The 19,922-nt window shown below is 40.6% G+C and overlaps 2 protein-coding genes across 4 annotated transcripts; both read left to right on the plus strand.

Annotated features, from left to right (window-relative positions):
* The first annotated feature begins 3,184 nt into the window (after positions 1-3,184).
* LOC124678718 (phosphomannomutase/phosphoglucomutase-like) lies at positions 3,185-13,499 on the plus strand. Of its 3 annotated transcripts, XM_047214580.1 has the most exons (18): positions 3,185-3,315; positions 4,246-4,467; positions 4,680-4,746; positions 6,055-6,238; positions 7,173-7,225; positions 8,195-8,283; positions 8,586-8,810; positions 9,348-9,412; positions 10,570-10,630; positions 10,705-10,822; positions 10,893-10,974; positions 11,054-11,126; positions 11,226-11,287; positions 11,377-11,472; positions 11,914-12,068; positions 12,634-12,730; positions 12,812-12,889; positions 12,976-13,499. In XM_047214580.1, exons 1-18 carry the CDS (start codon positions 3,309-3,311, stop codon positions 13,081-13,083), a joined length of 1,842 nt encoding a protein of 613 aa, XP_047070536.1. In that variant the 5' UTR covers positions 3,185-3,308; the 3' UTR covers positions 13,084-13,499. The 3 variants fall into 3 exon arrangements, with proteins under 3 accessions (XP_047070536.1, XP_047070538.1, XP_047070539.1); XM_047214582.1 differs by lacking the exon at positions 12,812-12,889 and having other exon boundaries at positions 12,634-12,811; positions 12,916-13,021; XM_047214583.1 differs by lacking the exon at positions 4,246-4,467 and having other exon boundaries at positions 3,190-3,315.
* A 4,781-nt stretch (positions 13,500-18,280) lies between these two features.
* LOC124673842 (aquaporin PIP2-4) lies at positions 18,281-19,685 on the plus strand. The gene is made up of 3 exons (XM_047209878.1): positions 18,281-18,974; positions 19,084-19,224; positions 19,318-19,685. The coding sequence occupies exons 1-3, from the start codon at positions 18,366-18,368 to the stop codon at positions 19,426-19,428; spliced, it is 861 nt and encodes a 286-aa protein (XP_047065834.1). The 5' UTR covers positions 18,281-18,365; the 3' UTR covers positions 19,429-19,685.
* The last annotated feature ends 237 nt before the right edge of the window (positions 19,686-19,922 follow it).

The raw sequence follows: 19,922 nt of genomic DNA on the forward strand, positions 1-19,922 counted from the left end.
GTGGTCAGCCCCCTCTCCTATGCCCCTCATTATATAGGTGGAATCCCCAAGAGTTGTAGTCCAAGTCTTCGAATAAGACCCCAACACTAAAACTTCCCAAAGGTGGGAAACCTACTCAAGGAGGGAGTCCTACCCAAGGTGGGACTCCCACCTTTTCCTTAGGTGGGGTGGCCGGCCACCTCTAGGTGGAGCCCACCTGGGACTCCTCCTTTAGGGTTTGGCTGGCCAAGCTTACGGAGTCCTTCCGGGACTCCACCTTCCATAGTGCGTTTCTTCCGGACTTTTCTAGAACCTTCTAGAACCTGCCATAAATGCACCGGATCATTTCCAAACTTGGAATATGACTTCCTATATATGAATCTTATTCTCCGGACCATTCCGGAACTCCTCGTGATGTCCGGGATCTCATCCGGGACTCCGAACAAATATTCGAACTCCATTCCATATTCAAGTTCTACCATTTCAACATCCAACTTTAAGTGTGTCACCCTACGGTTCGTGAACTATGTGGACATGGTTGAGTACTCACTCCGACCAATAACCAATAGCGGGATCCGGAGATCCATAATGGCTCCCACATATTCAACGATGACTTTAGTGATCGAATGAACCATTCACATACGATACCAATTCCCTTTGTCACGCGATATTTTACTTGTCCGAGGTTTGATCTTCGGTATCACTCTATACCTTGTTCAACCTCGTCTCTCGACAAGTACTCTTTACTCGTACCGTGGTATGTGGTCTCTTATGAACTTATTCATATGCTTGCAAGACATTAGACGACATTCCACCGAGAGGGCCCGGAGTATATCTATCCGTCATCGGGATGGACAAATCCCACTCGTTGATCTATATGCCTCAACTCATACTTTCCGGATACTTAATCCCACCTTTATAACCACCCATTTACGCGAGTGGCGTTTGATGTAATCAAAGTACCTTTCCGGTATAAGTGATTTACATGATCTCATGGTCATAAGGACTAGGTAACCATGTATCGAAAGCTTATAGCAAATAACTTAATGACGAGATCTTATGCTACGCTTAATTGGGTGTGTCCATTACATCATTCATATAATGATATAACCTTGTTATTAATAACATCCAATGTTCATGATTATGAAACTAATCATCCATTAGTCAACAAGCTAGTTTAAGAGGCATACTAGGGACTTCTTGTTGTCTACATATCACACATGTACTAATGTTTCGGTTAATACAATTATAGCATGATATATAAACATTTATCATAAACATAAAGATATAAATAATAACCACTTTATTATTGCCTCTAGGGCATATCTCCTTCACATTGTAGGATCACCAACACCACTAAAGCAATCACCTTTACCTTCCGTTGCACTAAAATTGAAAAAGCTTAAAACTTGACGTAGCAACCATTCACCCCCCCTCTTGTTCGCTACGATCCATTCAGTTGAAAAGCATACCTTGGCGGATCGGGTATACAAGGATCATCTTCTTCATCCGCCGGTGCCGGTGCTGGAGCTGGGGCAGGGGCAAGGAATGCAGCCAGCGCCGGAGGTGATGGCGGTACCGAAGTCGGTGCCGGTGCGGTTGCTGCCGCCAGCACCCGCACGAGGTCCTTCAACCCTAAATCCAGCGACTTGCAGCGGTGCGAGGACGAAGAAGCCATACCGAAGGTGCGCGGCCGCGTGAATCCGGTTGTTCCTCGATGAATCCCGTTGGATTCCGTCGGCGATGATGGCGGACTTGCTCGAGGTTGTGCCACCTGATTAGGTCGATATAGGCTGTCGTTGGCTACGCGAAGAAGGTAGGAGGATCGGGGGAACCTACGCAGAGTCGGGGGTGGTTGGCTCTTGTCGCCGGACTGTGGGAAAAGCTTATGTTGATGCACCAATCAGCGCTTGAAGTCCCAACGAGTTGGTATAAACATGCATAATTGTTGCTATCAACCACGAGTTGCATACGTGGTAGTTTTAGCCACGCACCACATTCGCCGCTCTGCCACTTCGTTCTCCGCACGCGAGAAAAAAACTGTAATAACTGCCCCAAAATTTCCACCAAGTCTCGAGGCATGTGAAGGTTTAGAGCGAAGAGTGGTACTTTTAGCCACACACCACATTCGCTGACTTGTGCATGATTTTCTTCATGATGCGATGATTTGAATTTTTATGTGGAGTAACTTAATTCAATTAAATCTCTATTTTATTTCTTTGGGGAACCTGTCAAGATGGTTTGGCCGCCTAACCAATTCACTTAAGGCGGACTTACCTCAAGTGCATCGAAATACGGCCAAGAATTTTGGAGTGTTCAAGGGGCTAATGTTGGGAATGTGCCAAATGGGTATAACCATGAGATAGAGTTATTCTAGCAGGCAAGGGTGGCCCATTGGTGATAAGGCCAGTATGCTTATCGGAGGATCCAGTTACCAAGGGCAAGACGGAGGCTTAGTCAGCTAAGAAAGGCCCAAACTAGAGTCCACCAAAGGCTCAGTCAGGAGACTTGGAGAAGATGACATGGCAAACTTGCCGCCTTGGATTAGAACTTTGTACCCTAGTCAGATATGACTCTCCTTGTAACCATAGGTCTGGCCGCCTATATAAACACGCCTACAAGAGCCCTTATGACCAGTTCCACTATCGTGAGACTCGAACCTGGATAACTCGTGTACATCCCCGTCGCAGAAATTCATCCGCCTTACACCTCACTTCTACATTCGCTGTGAGCTACCCGTCATGGCTACTGTATCCACAATACCACGACATCGATCGACTTTCATGTTCATTTATATGGTTTTAGGTTTGACTCTTCTGGCGATGGTTCCTACCTTTGTGCGCTGGTCCGTTGGGACCTGGGCACGACTACTTTCCGTATGTCTACTACAATATGATCTACTACGAAAAGCTTTGTTCGACTCTAATGATGGAAGGGCGAGGACGGCGACACGACTTCGGCCCACTTTAATACTTATAGTCATCCCTAGTCGTCTAGACCCGTTTATTATTTTTGTTTAGGTCATTGTACTTCATTTGATGATTATTAATAGACCAGGGACCATTTGGCAAAAAAGGTTTGAGGAAGAAATGGAAAAGGAAAAAAATTAGGTGAATGCCCTGTTTGGAATATTTGCATTCTTCTTGTCGGTCTTGCCCATAATCGTTGGAGGAGACAAACCAAGATCCAAAATAAGGCTGGACCTTTGAGATGTTCGATCTGATCCAAGTATCCACCAACAACACAACTCCTCTCGTGCTGGCCGCCCACGCATAGGCACAGAAAGGCCGCCCCCTCCCGCACGGGCACGGCTCCTCCTCCTCGCATCCATGGCCGGTCAGTGATTCGCCTCCTCCTCCTCCTCCTCCTCCCCCTCTTTCTTCCACTCCCACCTACTCTGGTTGATCTGCCCAATCGAATTGAGCCGTGTTCCGCAATCAAATCCGTAGTCGCAGTGCCCGCCGTAAACCCCAACCTGATTGTCAAGGTAGAAGACGAGTAAAGCTCTGGAAGCGCGGGCAGAATCCATAGCTATAGAAATGATTTCCGTTTCTTGTCCCGTGGGTTCGGCTAATTTGTTGGCATTCATAGTAGAGGCACTACTTATCTTTTTCCTGCCGGCTGGTCGTTGGGACCAACGGGATGGGCGAAAAATCCTAGTTACTTCAATGCATTGCGTAGGGGAGAATATACGAGTGAGACTATGGGTATGGCCAAGTTTCCTTGCCTACAATACTAACGTTCAGAATCGTATTCTTTGATAATGGAAGTTATAGCTGACGAAACTTTTAAACTGATTCAACTATTGCTTATCTTCCACAGAAAACAAGAAACTTTTAAACTGATTCAAGTTCCCTGTGAATGCAGTTCCACCTCTAGTTTTGAATTGAATATTTGCTTTTAGAAAGATATATAGTTTGATTTTTTCCTTAATATATATAAGTATTCTTTCACTCTAACCTTATTCCTAGATATAAATATTCTATTTTTCAAAGGAGACTGTTTCACATCCTTAGCCCTTATAAGTTATAACCCTTCTTTTATTAGTTCCTAAGTAGGTTCTGGAGAAATGGATGGGGGTATGGAGGGTCATTTGGCACATGCATATATTGCTGTGTCATATTTTTGAGAAAGGAGAGAATGCAAATGGTTTTGATTTACATTTGGTGGAAGAAAACTATGTTATAAATTGACCCAACTAAGTAATTATCTTGTGCACTGTGCCCTATGTAGAAGAAGATCTGATAGATTTGGACATTTGTGCAGCATTATCAGCGAAGACCATACAAAATGCATTCTTGGCAAAAGATGGTCCACGGACTAGGCACAGTACAAGATATACCTGTGACTTTTGTGCCCTCAATACCCGCAGCATGCATCCCGTCCAGGGATGTAGATTAACATTGGCTGATACTTCAGCCAAGTGGTTAAATACCATATCAACAGCATGGATTAGCTTCGGGAAACAAGCAAATATTAGCTGCAATGGTGTGTTCTAGGCTCTCAATAATAGTTAATAGTGTTATGTTAGGTTTTTCTTTTCACTCACTCCTTATGGTGTTTCTCTCAGATATTGGCTCATTGCCCAATTTTTTTTTTATGTCACATCATAGCTTGATTACCGATTTCAGATAGTTAGCGCTGTGTTGTGTATGTGCATGTGGAATTGTGAAAAGAGGCTTACGTAACTTCCATTGCAGCTACTCAAGGTACCAGTGCTGTCGCATCCACTGAGAAAGTTGATTTTCTTAAGCTCCAAAATGGCAGGTATAAAAAGGTTTATACTTTCTATGATGCTCTCCTTGGCATTGCATGCTCTTAATTACTATTAGAGACTATAAACTATCCTTTTGATGTATGCATGGCAAGAAAACATATAAAATATGTTGTTAATAACCAATACCATTCAAGATTTTGAGTCCCTTATATCCTTAATAGATATCAAATTTAGTTGCTTTGCTAGTTAACAGAAATATCTGACAAAGTATTGTTGTTCTCGATATTTGCATGTTCACTTTCCTGTGTTTCAGCCATTTATTGTAAAATCAAGGGCTGTCGGTAGTGTTTCTATTAGCTCGCCTTTGTGCATTAAGCAACTTTCCACATTTTTTTCTTGAAGAAGTATTACAAACACACTAGCCCAGCAAAGATCCGAATACCCAGTAGAAATTAGCTAAATTTACATAGATGTTGCAATATTATATAGTTTCAACTACTTGATATATCATATTAGTAGCAGATGTATGAAATGTGAAATAAGATGTCGCTATGATCATGAAAAGTTCAATGTTTGCAAGACCTAGATTACTCATTGATATCTTCGTCAGTTGCCAAATGTAAAAGGAGAGACTTTATTTTATGGAGAGGTGGCGTGCACGAAATCTCAGAATAAAACACGCAACCCAAAAAATGTGGGAACAGGGTGCAAGTGTCTGCGTGTTCAACTGTTTAAAGCCATACATAACCATACACTAGTCACTTGTGCATAGAAATTTCCTGCTTAATCAGCAGGTCAACTTGTCATCATCAGTTAAGACAGGAGAGAGTATACCAGATTGCCAACTTGTGTGGTACACACGTTTTAGCATGTCATCCTTAGTAGTGGGTCTCTTCATTGGCAATCATCGTCACTAACAATAATACTTCCATTCGACACCCTAAATTCTTACTGCTCTGTCAAATGGCTGCATATGTCTTCCACCTTCCCATAAATCTATTGCCGTCAAGTATTTCTTAGATATAGTACCTTCAGAATATCATGTATCAAAGGTTAACAAACCATGTTCGGTAAACTCTTTTGATTATTTTATGGCTTGCGGTTTCTTTGGGACTGGGCTGATGTGATTCTTGTAAATTAATATTGTACTTGTATCGCAAAATATGTCAGACCAAGTCGAGACCCCTTTGAAAATAGCTTTATATGGATCAAATTCGTTGAAACTAGTGAATTATTCGCATTTGTTAAGAAAGCTAGAGACATTTGATGGTCAGTTTCTAGATGTTCTGAATGTACGTAAGGTATGTGGTGCCTTTAAAAAAATCAACTTCTTTTATACAGATTATTTTGTTTTGCAGTGATATTCGTGGTGTTGCTATTGCTGGGGTGGAAGGCGAGCCTGTCAATATCACCGAGCCTGTCACAGAAGCTATAGCTGCTGCTTTTGCTGCATGGTTATTAAACAAGAAGAAATCAGATGGATTGAGACGTTTAAGAATCTCTGTTGGGCATGATTCACGGATTTCTGCACATAAGTTGCAGGTAACTCCTGATTTCTGTTCATTTTAATAAATACGGCCCTCAAGATCATGTCCTCATTCTGTTAAAGTTATTAGTTGAAGTTATGTGTCTTTATGCAAGCCACTATTGGACCAAAATCGTTTTCCAACTAGTTACGGTTTAGAACTTTCCTGTCATTTGAAGAGTTAGCCGACAAACTAAGGTAATTTCTGTGAAATAGGATAAGTTGACCAATTTTTACGTGCCGGCACCAATATGCTGTTATTGGGTTAGAGGTGGAATTCTCATCATGTTTGAGCTGCATGAATTGAGAATGCAGCCCCACACACACTCTCTCTCTCAAAAATAATAATATTCAGGCATGAAAAGAAGGTTGTGGAAGGTTCTACTGTAGTTGTTTGGCAGACAGTATTTAGATTTGGTATCCAAGTAGAGCCCCATTAGTAGACGTGCATGCTTAAATATATGCATCTTTAGTTGTTGAACTTAGAGTAGATTGCTCACATTTCCTTAACAGCTTAAGGTCCTGGGAAAACTATTTGGTACATGAAACTATATGATATCAGAGCCAACAGGTCCAGAGTTCGAGACATGTCCGGCACAATTTTAAGAAAGAAAATCATGTGCAACACAGATGTAAGTCTATGACATAGGCCTGATGGAGCCTGGACATTGGAGGAAGTGCGGGCAGTGTTAAAGTGTGATTAGATTGCAGCTACCTTTCCTCAACAGCTTAAGCTTTTTTTAATTTTTTTGTTTGCTAATGAAACGCGGTAAATATGCAGCATGTCAATCAGGGCAGGTCTGCCTTCTCTGCATGCAGAATTTTGAACAATTCAATTTATGATGGTCATGCTGGTTGCTGCTGTTTTGATACCCAGCCCCTATGAAGTTCATATAAGTATCATCGCGGTACTTATTTGACTATTGACTATTAAATAGTTCTTGTTTTCAGAATGCAGTTACTCATGGAATTACTGCTGCAGGACATGATGTTCTACAGTTTGGGTGAGTTCAAAATTCTGTTTTGCTTACATTCAGTATACAAGATGTTCTGTGTTGTATAATTACCTCCGTTCCAAAATAAGTGCCGCATTTTAATGTGTAGATACATCCGTATCTAGATAAAGCTGCGACCCTCTAAAAAAAGATAAAGCTGCGACACTTATGAAACGGAGGGAATAGATCATAGCATCCTTATCTTTTCAAGGGCATGCATCTATTCTTGTCATGTGAGATCGTTTTGTATTTAAATCTGCATGCATCCTTATCTTTTCAAGGGCATGCATCTATTCTTGGGAAGCTAGAACACTTGGTTTTAACTGTGCCAAGGGGTTTGAGCTCATTATAAATAGCTTTCCTATCTCTGCTTTGACATGCCAACACAAGTCAAATAATGAAGAAAAAATTGCTTTTTACCACTAAATAAATCCTGTCCCGGCATATGCCATTGAATAACTCCTTATTTATTTGATGCTATCCATTTTCAAATTGTGTCCATTGTTTGCTATTGCTGTCAACTTGCTGTCTGGGGTGATTAAGTTGTAAGAACATCCATTTTACCCCTGTGTGAAGTGGTGCATCAAGAATATGCCATCCAGTGGGTGTCTTCCATTGCATGTTTGCTATGTATGCAGATTGTACTATCCATTTTGCATTCATCTTCTCTTCAGATATTCAGGTCTATGCTACTATGTCTGCCAAAGAGTAAACAGGAAAATTATGGTAGGAGTATATAATTGTCTCTGAGTCGCATTATGCGAAAGAAATGAACAAATACGATTCATGGGGCATATGTGCCTTGTAAATTGCACTAGACATACCTTTTCCAGAGACAAACACAAAAGAAACCCATATATGGCAAGTTGGCATGATCCCAGTTGAAGCAGTGGATGACCGTAGCAAAATATTTGAAAATATGTTAAGTAGATAAGCATTATCCTTCTCAGTATTCAGTTCTGGCGATGTATATTATAGATTGGCTTCAACACCAGCAATGTTCAACAGTACACTTACCGAAGATGAGATGAATAATTGCCCAGCTGATGGAGGCATAATGATAACAGGTACTATTCCCAATGTGATATGCTTCATTATAAACAAGCATTCCTGTATATCAATATGCAATGCCTCTACCAACTGCCAAATATGTGTACAGTTACCTACAGACATTGTTTGACTATCTGTATTGCTATTTATTTATTTAAAATTTCCCCATGTCAACCCATGTCCTTAAAAATACCTATTTACCTAAGGTATATGCTCCCTCCGTGCCAAAATATAAAGCATATTTTGACTGTCTATACTTTGAGTGTAAATCACACTCGCACGGAATGTTACAAAATTTCTGGCTGGTTCTTCTCTACAGCGAGCCATCTACCCTACAATCGGAATGGTTTCAAGTTTTTTACGAGTGATGGTGGTCTAAATAAGGCTGATATCAAAGATATACTGGAGCGTGCTTCTAGAGTATACGAGGAATCTGCACATGGTGACAAACAAGAACAGACTGGTGTCGTGACTCAAGTGGACTACATGTCACTTTATGCTTCCGATCTTGTCCAAGCAGTTCGTAAATCTGCTGGAAACAAAGGTGTTCATCATATGATAACATTATACCGCATTTCGATTTACTAGACAATTTATTATACTAAATTGACTTTGCTTTGCATATCTGATGTTATGTCTGCCATCTATTTATTTCTCATTGTTATTATTTCATATATAAATTTGATACGCTCATTAAAAATTTATTTTGCAGATGATTTTCATGTTCCTTTTTATTTTTGTTTGGTCCTAGTTGCCTTCAGTTGTGGTATCAACTTATGAATTTATATTCGTTATTTATTATCATCCAATATAAGTTTTATTTGTTCAGTAGAAACTTATTAGGTTACCTGTACAACCCACATTTGTTGGATGCAGTCTCCTTCACTCCTGGTGTCCACCATGTCGATTTCTACTATTCATATACCTTTTTACATGCTCCACAATCAACAGAAAAGTACTACTTGTGTTCAGATATATAGGATTATTGGCTATGTGCAAGATAGATCTGATAGAACTGTAAAATGATTGATCACAAAACAATTATTAAAAATGAGCTTCTGATGCTTGCATTTTGTCCTAGAGAAACCACTGGAGGGACTACACATAGTTGTTGATGCAGGGAATGGAGCAGGTGGCTTTTTTGTGGTAATGTGTTTACTCTCGTTGCTTGGTCTGTAGCAATATGCTTTTCTAGTCTGGGTTCGTGTCTTGCACATCTGTCGTTACCTTAGGTCAAATGATCGACAAGTCTATTAAATATATTCTCAGTCTTCCACGATGTAATAAACAAATCATTATTTATCCTGTCGTTACCTTAGGTCAAATGATCGACAAGTCTATTGAATATATTCTCAGTCTTCTACGATGCTATAAACAAATCATTATAGTAGGCAACTACAAATTATCTAAACATTAAATTTTTAATTTAGAGTTTAAAGAAAATTAAAAACCATTTGATTGAACTCGTGGCCTGTAGCGTAACCACTCAGTCTGTTTCCAATAGAATCAGTTTTTTTCCTAGGGAGAATATGAGCGCTGGTGAAATATTAGGTTGGTGCTGCAAATTATTTGAATGTGTTCTTATAGCTGACTCAATCAACATAAATTTTGATTTGATGAAATTCATCTGCATATGGAGCGTGAATTTGGGTTTGGTGTGGTTCGTAGTAATAATAAACTAACTCATACCACAAACTTTACGGGAGTGTCCGGATAGTGTCCTGTAGAGGGCAATGCCACATATTAGCCTCTGGAAATTATTTTGTTTCAACTCAACTCAATCCTTGCAAATAGAGAGATGAAAACAGAAAGTCAGTCCCTAGTGAACATTTAGAATTGATAAGGATGTTTGTAAAGGCTTAAAGGCTATCATCTTTATGTTTTGCTAGTTTTTGTTTTTGTTTTTTTCAGTATAACGAAGTATGGGTTGTTTCCTTGGGAAGGACTAGGAACATATCTAAAAATAAACATGAATTGTTTATAGGGAGTCACATAATAATGATAAATATTGTACCCATTGTAGCTGTGGGATTTGTTGATGCATAGAATCACCATAATCCGTTTGACTACGGTATTGGTATATGATCTATTGCATATGCCGACTTAACCTTGGAAACATGGTTAATGTCATCTATACCACTTTTAATCTATTGCCACAATTGCACCCCTAGACTACAGTATCGCAGGTTTTCCCAATACTTGTGGTTATGCTATGGTGCCAAAATACCGATTACTTAAAATGGATGAAACAATCAAATATTATCGTTGATTTGGATCTGGAATTCTTGTGGTTCTTGAACCAGGATAAGGTACTCAAACCATTAGGAGCTGTTACCAGTGGTAGCCAATTCCTGGAGCCTGATGGTAATAGCTTAATCTTTTCTTCATTCAACTAATCTCCTTTTGCGTTTTGCTAATTTTATGATTTACATATTTAGGTTTGTTTCCCAATCATATTCCGAATCCTGAGGACAAAGCTGCAATGGAAGCCATTACACAAGCAGTGCTTAATAACAAGGCAGACTTAGGCATCATATTTGATACTGATGTCGACAGGTACAAATTTATCAATTGAGCTTTTGCGCATGTGTAATAATATTGGAGCTAAAAATCACGATGTTTGCAGGTCAGCTGCTGTTGATTCCAGTGGCCGTGAGTTAAACCGCAACCGATTGATTGCTTTGATGTCTGCCATAGTTCTTGAGGAGGTAAGATTTTCTGAAGCCACAATTTTGCTTCATATTACTCTGTTGCTTGTCTCTGATGAATTCATTGATCTACTACTAGCATCCAGGAACCACTGTTGTGACTGATAGCGTGACATCAGATGGACTGACTACATTTATTGAGAAGAAGCTTGGTAGATACATATATTTTTAACTGAACACTTTGTAGATAGTAGTTACACTTGGTGCTTTCTTTGATTAAATGATCATCTTCTTATCTATTTATACATAAGGAGGGAAACATCATCGATTCAAGCGAGGATATAAGAATGTAATAGATGAGGCTATTCGTCTGGTCAGTTTGATCTTTCTGCATGATTCAGATATCTCTTATGTTTCTTGATATCTAGCAATATTAAATGCAAATTATGGATAATATTTCAGAATTCTACCGGTGAGGAATCACATTTGGCGATGGAAACAAGTGGTCATGGAGCACTGAAAGAGAATCACTGGCTCGATGATGGAGCATATCTTATGGTAAGGGTGCTTGTTCTGCCCCATTCCTTAAAACTTTATGAACGAGGCAATTATATGGAACCCGCGTAATGATGTTGGCATTTTATGCGTAAAATGAGTGCTCTTATCATCTTCTGTATTTACCATGTCAAGATGGTTAAATTAAATCATGCATTGGTTGATCTCAAAAGATCTGGCTTTGAACTTTTATCCCATGTGACAGCTCAATCTCTTACAGCTACTGCTTCAAAAAGCATAGCTATTTTTATCCTCCTATTCTGAGTACAGTTCCTCACTAGAATAATTCCAAAAGAAGACAGTGTCGTAGTTTCTGACTGTATTTCATTTGACCTGGAAAAAAACTGGAACATCATATTCTTGAGAACACTTTTAGTTGCCATCTCTCTTTAATAGGCACACGCTTCCGTACTTATATTTTTTTCATTTTCTGTTTTTTCTCAGGTTAAACTTCTGAATAAACTTGCTGGTGCCAGAACATTGAATCCAAATATTGGCAGTAAAGTTTTGACTGATTTGGTTGACGGCCTTGAGGAGGCTTCTGTGGTAGTGGAGATAAGGTTTAAGATTGATCAGAATCATGCAGATTTGAAAGGAGGGTATGTTAAATTGTTAACTTCTAGCTGGCATTCAGTTCCTTCTCAAGAAAATGATGCCCATCGCCTTGACTACATGCTGAAATAAAAACGCTTTCATTTCAAGGGCTAGTTAAGGCTGGTAAACATGGAAGAGGCAATAACTCCATCTTCAAGCCCAAAATTCGCTTGAAATGGAACAAGAGCTAAAATATGATGCGTGCATGACTCAGTTTAATTTGCAAGACAAAATTGATAGAACTATTGATCAACGTTGAAAATCGAAGTCCTCACATGCTCTGCATGCATAAGCATATGTCTCAATGGGTTAATTTTGTGAGTTCATCTGTACGACATCCATGTGATACTCCGATTTTGATTGTTTTTTGTTCTAATTTATGTGAACTTTGACACTTGAAGGAGATTAGTTAGTCATGTGAAAATAGGGCTACCTAGTTTTTTAGCTTACCCTGTTTAGTCCAAATTCTGTCACAACAAGGGGCGATCAAGCTATATACTATGGAGATGTATTTAAGTATTTTCGGTGAAAATATGGATAAAAATTCTCGGATTGAATTTCTATTTACAGATCCTTCCGTGACTATGGAGAATCAATCTTGAAACATTTGGAGAATGTGATCAGTGAAGACCCAAATCTCCACAAAGCCCCGAAGAATTACGAAGGCGTACGTCAACAATCTTTGCTTGTTCCAGAAGCTGTGTACTCATCGTGACTGATTAATATTTTATGCTGCATTACTACGCAGGTTAGAGTTTCTGGATATGGTGGTTGGTTCTTGCTGAGGCTATCCCTCCATGACCCAGTTCTTCCCCTTAACGTTGAGGTGATCCCCCTTTCCTTTTCTTTCAGTTCTCAACCCTTGGGAGGCACCATTCTATCATATGACCGGCATGTCACATGCGCATGCAGGCACAAAGTAAGGATGATGCCATTAAGCTCGGACACTCGGTGCTTGCTGCTGTGAGTGAATTTTCAGCATTGGACACAAGTGCATTGAGCAAGTTTTTGCAGCAGTGAAACGGTAGGGAAATTAAATCATCGATCGAAGCGCAGCCTTTGCATGGTATCTTGCTAGCCTGTGTTGAGCTAGATTCGGATACAGCACAGCAGTATTATGCAAAGATGTGTTTCGAGATATGCACATATATACATGACTTGGCTTCTGTTAGGTAAGGAAGTACCAAATAGGGAAAAAACAGTTCTCCATGTTTTCCAGCAGATGGCAAATCAATTGTCAAGAATCCAACATACTGACATGGCCGCATGGATGCTTTGTCCATGAATATTTTGGAAGTTGCTCATTTGCACAAGTAACATTATTTTTTGCATATTCTCAATAATCACTTGCAGAGTGTATAGTTAGGGCTTGTGTTAAAACACCAATCTGGAAGGCGGAATCATTTTATAAAACTGCGACCATGCGTGATTATCGATGCGCTTGTGTTAGTTACGTGGTTTTGCTGGTTGCGTTGAATGGAGTTGAACATTTCAATCTTGGCCTTGAATTTAGTAATCCCAATTTTGTTCTTAATCAGGGGAGATTGGCAAGTTTGGCGAAATGTTTACAGCATCTTGGGGGGTTAAGACAGCCACTTCTACAGTCCTATGCAACCTAGGCTCAGTCCATCACCACAAAGCGATGATAGTGGAAGGATCCATAACAAGTGACAAGCAATCCAAGGCGAACAGGAAACACACAAAAGTCCGAGTCATCCACCTACGCACGCACGCACCTCAAACTGCTCCAGCGGCGAGGACTGCATATATAGGTACCGGAAAAACCATGGGCCGATCTGATCCAAGAACCATGAGCCTTTCCGTCATGTGAATTTCGCCTTAGATTCTCGTTTAGTTTCCCCTGGTCGGCGCGTGCGCGCACCGCACTTGGCACCGGCTGACGTGGTGCGGTCGCTTTTCCCCGATTCTCTTGTGGATGGAATTGCACCTACGGCGGTCTTTCAGCATCACAACACTAGCTACAATCTAACCAATCCGACACCACATTTTTCGTGTCTTTGTTAAACAATATTAATCCTTGGGAGTTAGCTTAAGTGCTCAAGCTAGTCTAGTTGATCCGAGTGCTAGCTCGTTTCCAGCCGCAGGAGTTTGTGGTGGGACACGTAGTAGGTTGGGTTTCTTACAATTTTGGGATCAAAGTCGGTGTTGGACGGCCCTCCAAACCAACCATCACAAGGCAATCATTGCCCGAATCCCCTCCCTGGCAATCGCTCGCTCGAGCGATCGGTTTCTCTCGGCGCGGAGCGCTCGCGCGGAAGCGCGACTCAATTCCCTTTGTATCATATAGTGTTTTAATTGCGTTCACACATGTTCACACTAACAGCTTGTATTACTACTTTGCAAGTTGCATGCAGCCAAAAGGGTTCACACTGCATGCATGCACATGCACAGACCATCTCATGGATTTGCATTTAATGAGCTAACTTTTCAGCACTCTTTCATAAGTTGTTGCATGCATACACATAGCATCTCACTCTTTTTCTTCAGCACGAGGCAGACTCTTAATTCTCTTTTTGCAATTCCCTTTTGGGTTTTTTTTAGTACGGTAATTCATATTTAATGGGGTCCTTTTGCAATTCCCTTTTTCGGGTCGAGTGGTTTTTAAGGGGGAAAATAACGGGTGGGAAGATCCACTTGCAACTCAAATGAACTACCACTTGCTACTCAAATTAAGTACTGTTTTAAGTTGTAAGCTAACAAAAGTTACTAAAAAATTTCTTAATGAAAATTACTTTTTAGGGTTGCTAGGTATTTATTTTTACCGTTGATAAATAACGGGGCACCGGGTTGATAACTTGTAAACAAAAAAGAGTCGCTACATATTTTAAATTAAATTAAATTTTTAGGGTTGATATTTATTTATATTTACCATTGATAAATAGCGGGTCACCGGGTTGATAGCTTCTAAACTAAAAGAGAGTCGCTAAAATATTCTAAATGAAATACTTTTTAGGGTTATTATTTATTTATATTTATCGTTGATAAATAACGAGGCACCGGGTTGATAGCTTGTAAAATAAAAAATGTTCGCTAAAATATTCTAAATGGAGTACTTTTTAGGGTTGGTAGTTATTTATAATTACCATTGATAAATAATGGGGCGTCGGGTTGATAACTTGTAAACTAAAAAAGAGTCACCAAAATATTCAAAATAAAATTAGATTTTTAGGGTTGGTAGTTATTTATATTTATCGTTGATAAATAACAGGACACCGGGTTGATAGCTTCTAAACTAAAAAAATCGCTAAACTGTTTCAAATAAAATTAACTTTGGGGTTGATAATTTTATACATTTACCGTTGATCACTCATTATTCAGATAGAGAGGGTTGATAAATTTTAGCCCGAAAAAAAAGTTTCTCGAAACATATCAATATGGGTGCTAGTTTTGAAGATCTCGTCGAGACGGATTTATTGGTGAAAGCGAATCTTAATTTGGAGTTGTCGTTTGAAAGTTAAAACGTTTTGAATTTACAAATTTGGAAAAGATTCCGCTGACATCAAGCATATTCGTCTATTTGTGCATACGTACGTAACTTTCCCTCAATAACTTCTACACTGAGGTTGATAATTTTATACATTTACTTGTTGATCACTCAAGTACGGAGGGGTTGATTATTCGGATAGAGAGGGTTGATAAATTTTAGCCCGAAAAAAGTTTCTCGAAACATATCAACATGGGTGCTAGTTTTGAAGATCTCATCGAGACGGATTTATTGGTGAAAGCGAATCTTAATTTGGAGTTGTCGTTTGAAAGTTAAAACGTTTTGAATTTACAAATTTGGAAAAGATTCCGCTGACATCAGCATATTCGTCTATTTGTGCATGCATGCAGAACTTTCCTCAATAGCTCTACACCAGGGTTGATAATTTTATACGTTCTACCGTTGATCACTCAAGTACGGAGGGGTTGATTATTCAGATAGAGAGGGTTGATAACTTTTAGCCGGAAAATAAGTTTGTCGAAACATATCAACATGGGTGCTAGTTTTGAAGATCTCGTCGAGACGGATTTGATTGTGAAAATGGATCTTAAATCGGAGTTGTTGTTTGAAAGATAAAACATTTTAAAATTTTGAATTTGATAAGTTTTAGCATGGACGTGAATCAGAGAAAGGATAAGAAAGAGGTTTGCTCACGTAACCCAAAAAGCTGTCGGAAAGTGATCGCTAAGCAAACTTTGAGCGAACGATCGCCAGCTAGGGTCGCCCATCATTGCCCCACAAACCTGCACCATGGAATTAACAAAAGAAACACAAGAGCTCTAACATCTAGATCCATGGATGATGGATGTGATATTTTTCAATAATACCGGGGATGGTAAAATATACGAGGACCTTGTTATCATAAAAATTGGCACCAAAACACTACGGGTGTTAACTTGAATACTGCTTCAAACTTTAAACAATTAATACTTACTTAATGCAAACAAAACAAACGGGAAAATAAAAAAAAGAATGCTCAAGTTGTGAGGGCGGAAATTTGCCTCGCGGCGTGGACAATAAAATATTTACATTTACACGTTAATTTGTGTCTTCTACATTGATGCAACATCTTATGAAGAAATACCATACGGTGTGTAATGTGCAAAACTTACAAAAACAAAGCCATAAAGAGCATTTTTGGAGAATTATTTAAAAAAATTACACATGTCGAAGACATAAAAAATTCCAAGAAAATTAACATGTTCACATACGCCATGGATATGTATATGTGTCACAGTTTTCACATTTTTTGGACTTACCGATAGCATATGATCCTTTTGGATTACCTTGAAGTTGTGTCCTATTCTGCAGCGGCTATATATTTGGTAGGATGTTATCTCATTTTTGGCAAATAGAGTTTGGGAAAATGGTGTGAACACTAGCTATGTGTGTGTCCATCCACGTGTTCGTGAGCCTGTGTGTGTGCACGTCTGAGCTTTTCCTTGGCTCTGTTTGATGGAATAGGTAGAACTGAATGTTGTGACATATGCTACTTGGTTTTTCAGGGTTCAGCATCATGCATTTCCTCAATGCGATGTGATAATGAGATGAAAGTGAGATGTGAATTGATATGTAGAGGGGAGGAATTTCAATTGTGTTTTTAGGCGACAAGGGGGCGCATATAATTTTATCATAGTGTCCACTAATTCTATTTTATTTTCTTTAAACAGGTAGCTGGTGGCTACATAAATTCTCATGCTACTTGGTTTTCAGGGTTCAACATAAAATGTCAGGATATGTGGAGTTGATATGCACAGGGAGGATATTCAACTGTGTTTTTAGGCCACAAGGGAGGATAAGGCTTATGCTTCCATAGACCCCCAAGACTAAAATGTTTTCCTTTAAACGCAAAGACAGTTGAGATTAAACGATACATGTTCAATATTAGGGGTAGGATGGCCAAGATTAAATGATACCACGATACGGACTTCCCCACGATACTCCTTCGGGGGTTTACACTGTTTTGAGATTTAGGGGTCTATAGAAGCACAAGCCGATAATAATGTCCTCTAGTTTTAAGGTAGCTGGTGGCTAGATAAGTTCTCGTTGAGATTAGTTAAGGATTATTTTGGGGTAAATAAATGTTGGAGGTTGTTTAACCGGTGTCCATATAGCTAAGGCCAGAACAGAATAATGTGAACACATGTTAATATCAGACCTGGAAACTCCCTTTCCAATGTATACACCCGAGTTAGCGGGAAATCTACTTTGGCTCATAGGTGTAGATGCACCCACCATTTAAAATCATGTTTTAAAATGTCTCAAAATTCTGAAAAAAATATCAGAGTGTACACCCAGACATTCTATGTTCGCACACGAAGTTTGAAGAAAAATTATTAATTTTTGTGGCTAGTGTAAAAAGAACAAATTTCCGGGGCTCCAAAATAGCTTTTAACGAGACATTTTTTAAAATCTTTTTTACATAGTGCGCACAGAATATTTTTCCCTGTCAAACTTTTGTGAGCTAACATAGAATGTGAGGATGCACACTCAGGATTTTATTTCGATTTTTTTAAAAACATTTTGAAATAAATTTATATTTTTTTTTATAATAGGTGCATCTAGATCTATGAGCCAAAACACCATGTCTCGAGCTAGCTCGAAACAATTTTCTAAAATTAAGGTAATCCATTCCTGTTAAAACCTTTTGAGCCTTAACCCCTATAAATACCACCGGTCACAACCTCAAACACCACAACGCAAACACAAGAAAATAGCTGTCAAGCAAGTAACCCTGCTTGCATCCGAGAGTTCGAAGAAGATCACAAATTCAAGTAGGCAAGCTAGCCACCATACAATGGGCAAGGAGGTTGACATGGCTGCCCTCGAGTCTGGCGGCGCACGGGACTACGCGGACCCTCCGCCAGCGCCGCTCGTCGACATTGATGAGCTCGGCAAGTGGTCCCTGTACCGCGCGGTGATCGCGGAGTTCGTGGCTACGTTGCTCTTCCTCTACATCACCGTGGCGACGGTGATCGGGTATAAGCACCAGACAGACGCTTCGGCGTCCGGCGCCGACGCGGCGTGCGGCGGCGTGGGCATCCTCGGCATCTCGTGGGCGTTCGGCGGCATGATCTTCGTCCTGGTCTACTGCACCGCCGGCATCTCCGGTGGCCACATCAACCCGGCCGTGACGTTCGGGCTGTTCCTGGCGCGCAAGGTGTCCCTGGTGCGCGCGCTGCTCTACATCATTGCGCAGTGCCTCGGCGCCATCTGCGGCGTCGGGCTCGTCAAGGGGTTCCAGAGAGGGCTGTACGACCGGTACGGCGGCGGCGCCAACGAGGTCAGCGCCGGGTACTCCATCGGAACAGGGCTCGCCGCCGAGATCATTGGCACCTTCGTGCTCGTCTACACCGTCTTCTCCGCCACCGATTCCAAGCGCAACGCTCGTGACTCCCATGTCCCGGTAAATGCACAAGCTCCTGACGATTTCTATGGTGCGCATTGTAGGAAACTGTCGTAGCTTGTGCTCATCGCCCCTTTTTTTTATTTTCCATCTTTTGTGATCAATGTAGGTATTGGCGCCGCTGCCAATCGGGTTCGCGGTGTTCATGGTGCACCTGGCGACGATCCCGATCACCGGTACAGGTATCAACCCGGCGAGGAGCCTCGGCGCCGCTGTCGTCTACAACAACAGCAAGGCCTGGAGTGACCAGGTACAAACACATTTTACAAGAAACAAGTTCACACTTTGAAGGGGTGTCATTAGCTGATACTATATATTGCACTGCTGCTCGTATCTGATGCAGTGGATCTTCTGGGTGGGGCCATTCATCGGCGCGGCGATCGCAGCTCTGTACCACCAGATCGTCCTCCGGGCCAGCGCAAGGGGATACGGCTCCTTCCGGAGCAACGCCTAGATCGCCCACCCGTCGATGGAGGCAATTGGCCTCTGTCTCCTTCAGGGTTTAAGATGAATGGAGAGGGTGTGTGTGTGATGGTTATTTGCCAGTACTACTTTCAGTCCACTGTGAAGTCTGCAGTGTGCCGCGGCAGCGCGCGCAAGTGAGGTGTCTGTGTTTGTGCGCTCGATTGAAGCAGTTGTAACTTCCACTGTGTGCTTTTCCAATTCCAAGCATCTGTCAGCAATAAAGTGAGACGGAAGAATACAAGTGCCCCCCCTTGGCTGTACCACTTGCTCGACCGGTTATTTGGAGAAAATCTTGTAAACTGGTGGAATCTCACTGAAACTAACTTGCGAATATTGTTTGTGTTACTACATTGAATCTTTGACGGTGGTCTTCACTTTTACCTGCCGCTGAAGCTTATATATTTATATACTCCCTCCGATTCATATTAATTGACTCTAATATAAGTGTATCTAGACACATTTTAGTTTTAGATACATCCATAT

This window comes from Lolium rigidum, chromosome 7, assembly GCF_022539505.1.
Source record: "Lolium rigidum isolate FL_2022 chromosome 7, APGP_CSIRO_Lrig_0.1, whole genome shotgun sequence".
NCBI classification, from domain to species: Eukaryota; Viridiplantae; Streptophyta; class Magnoliopsida; order Poales; family Poaceae; genus Lolium; species Lolium rigidum.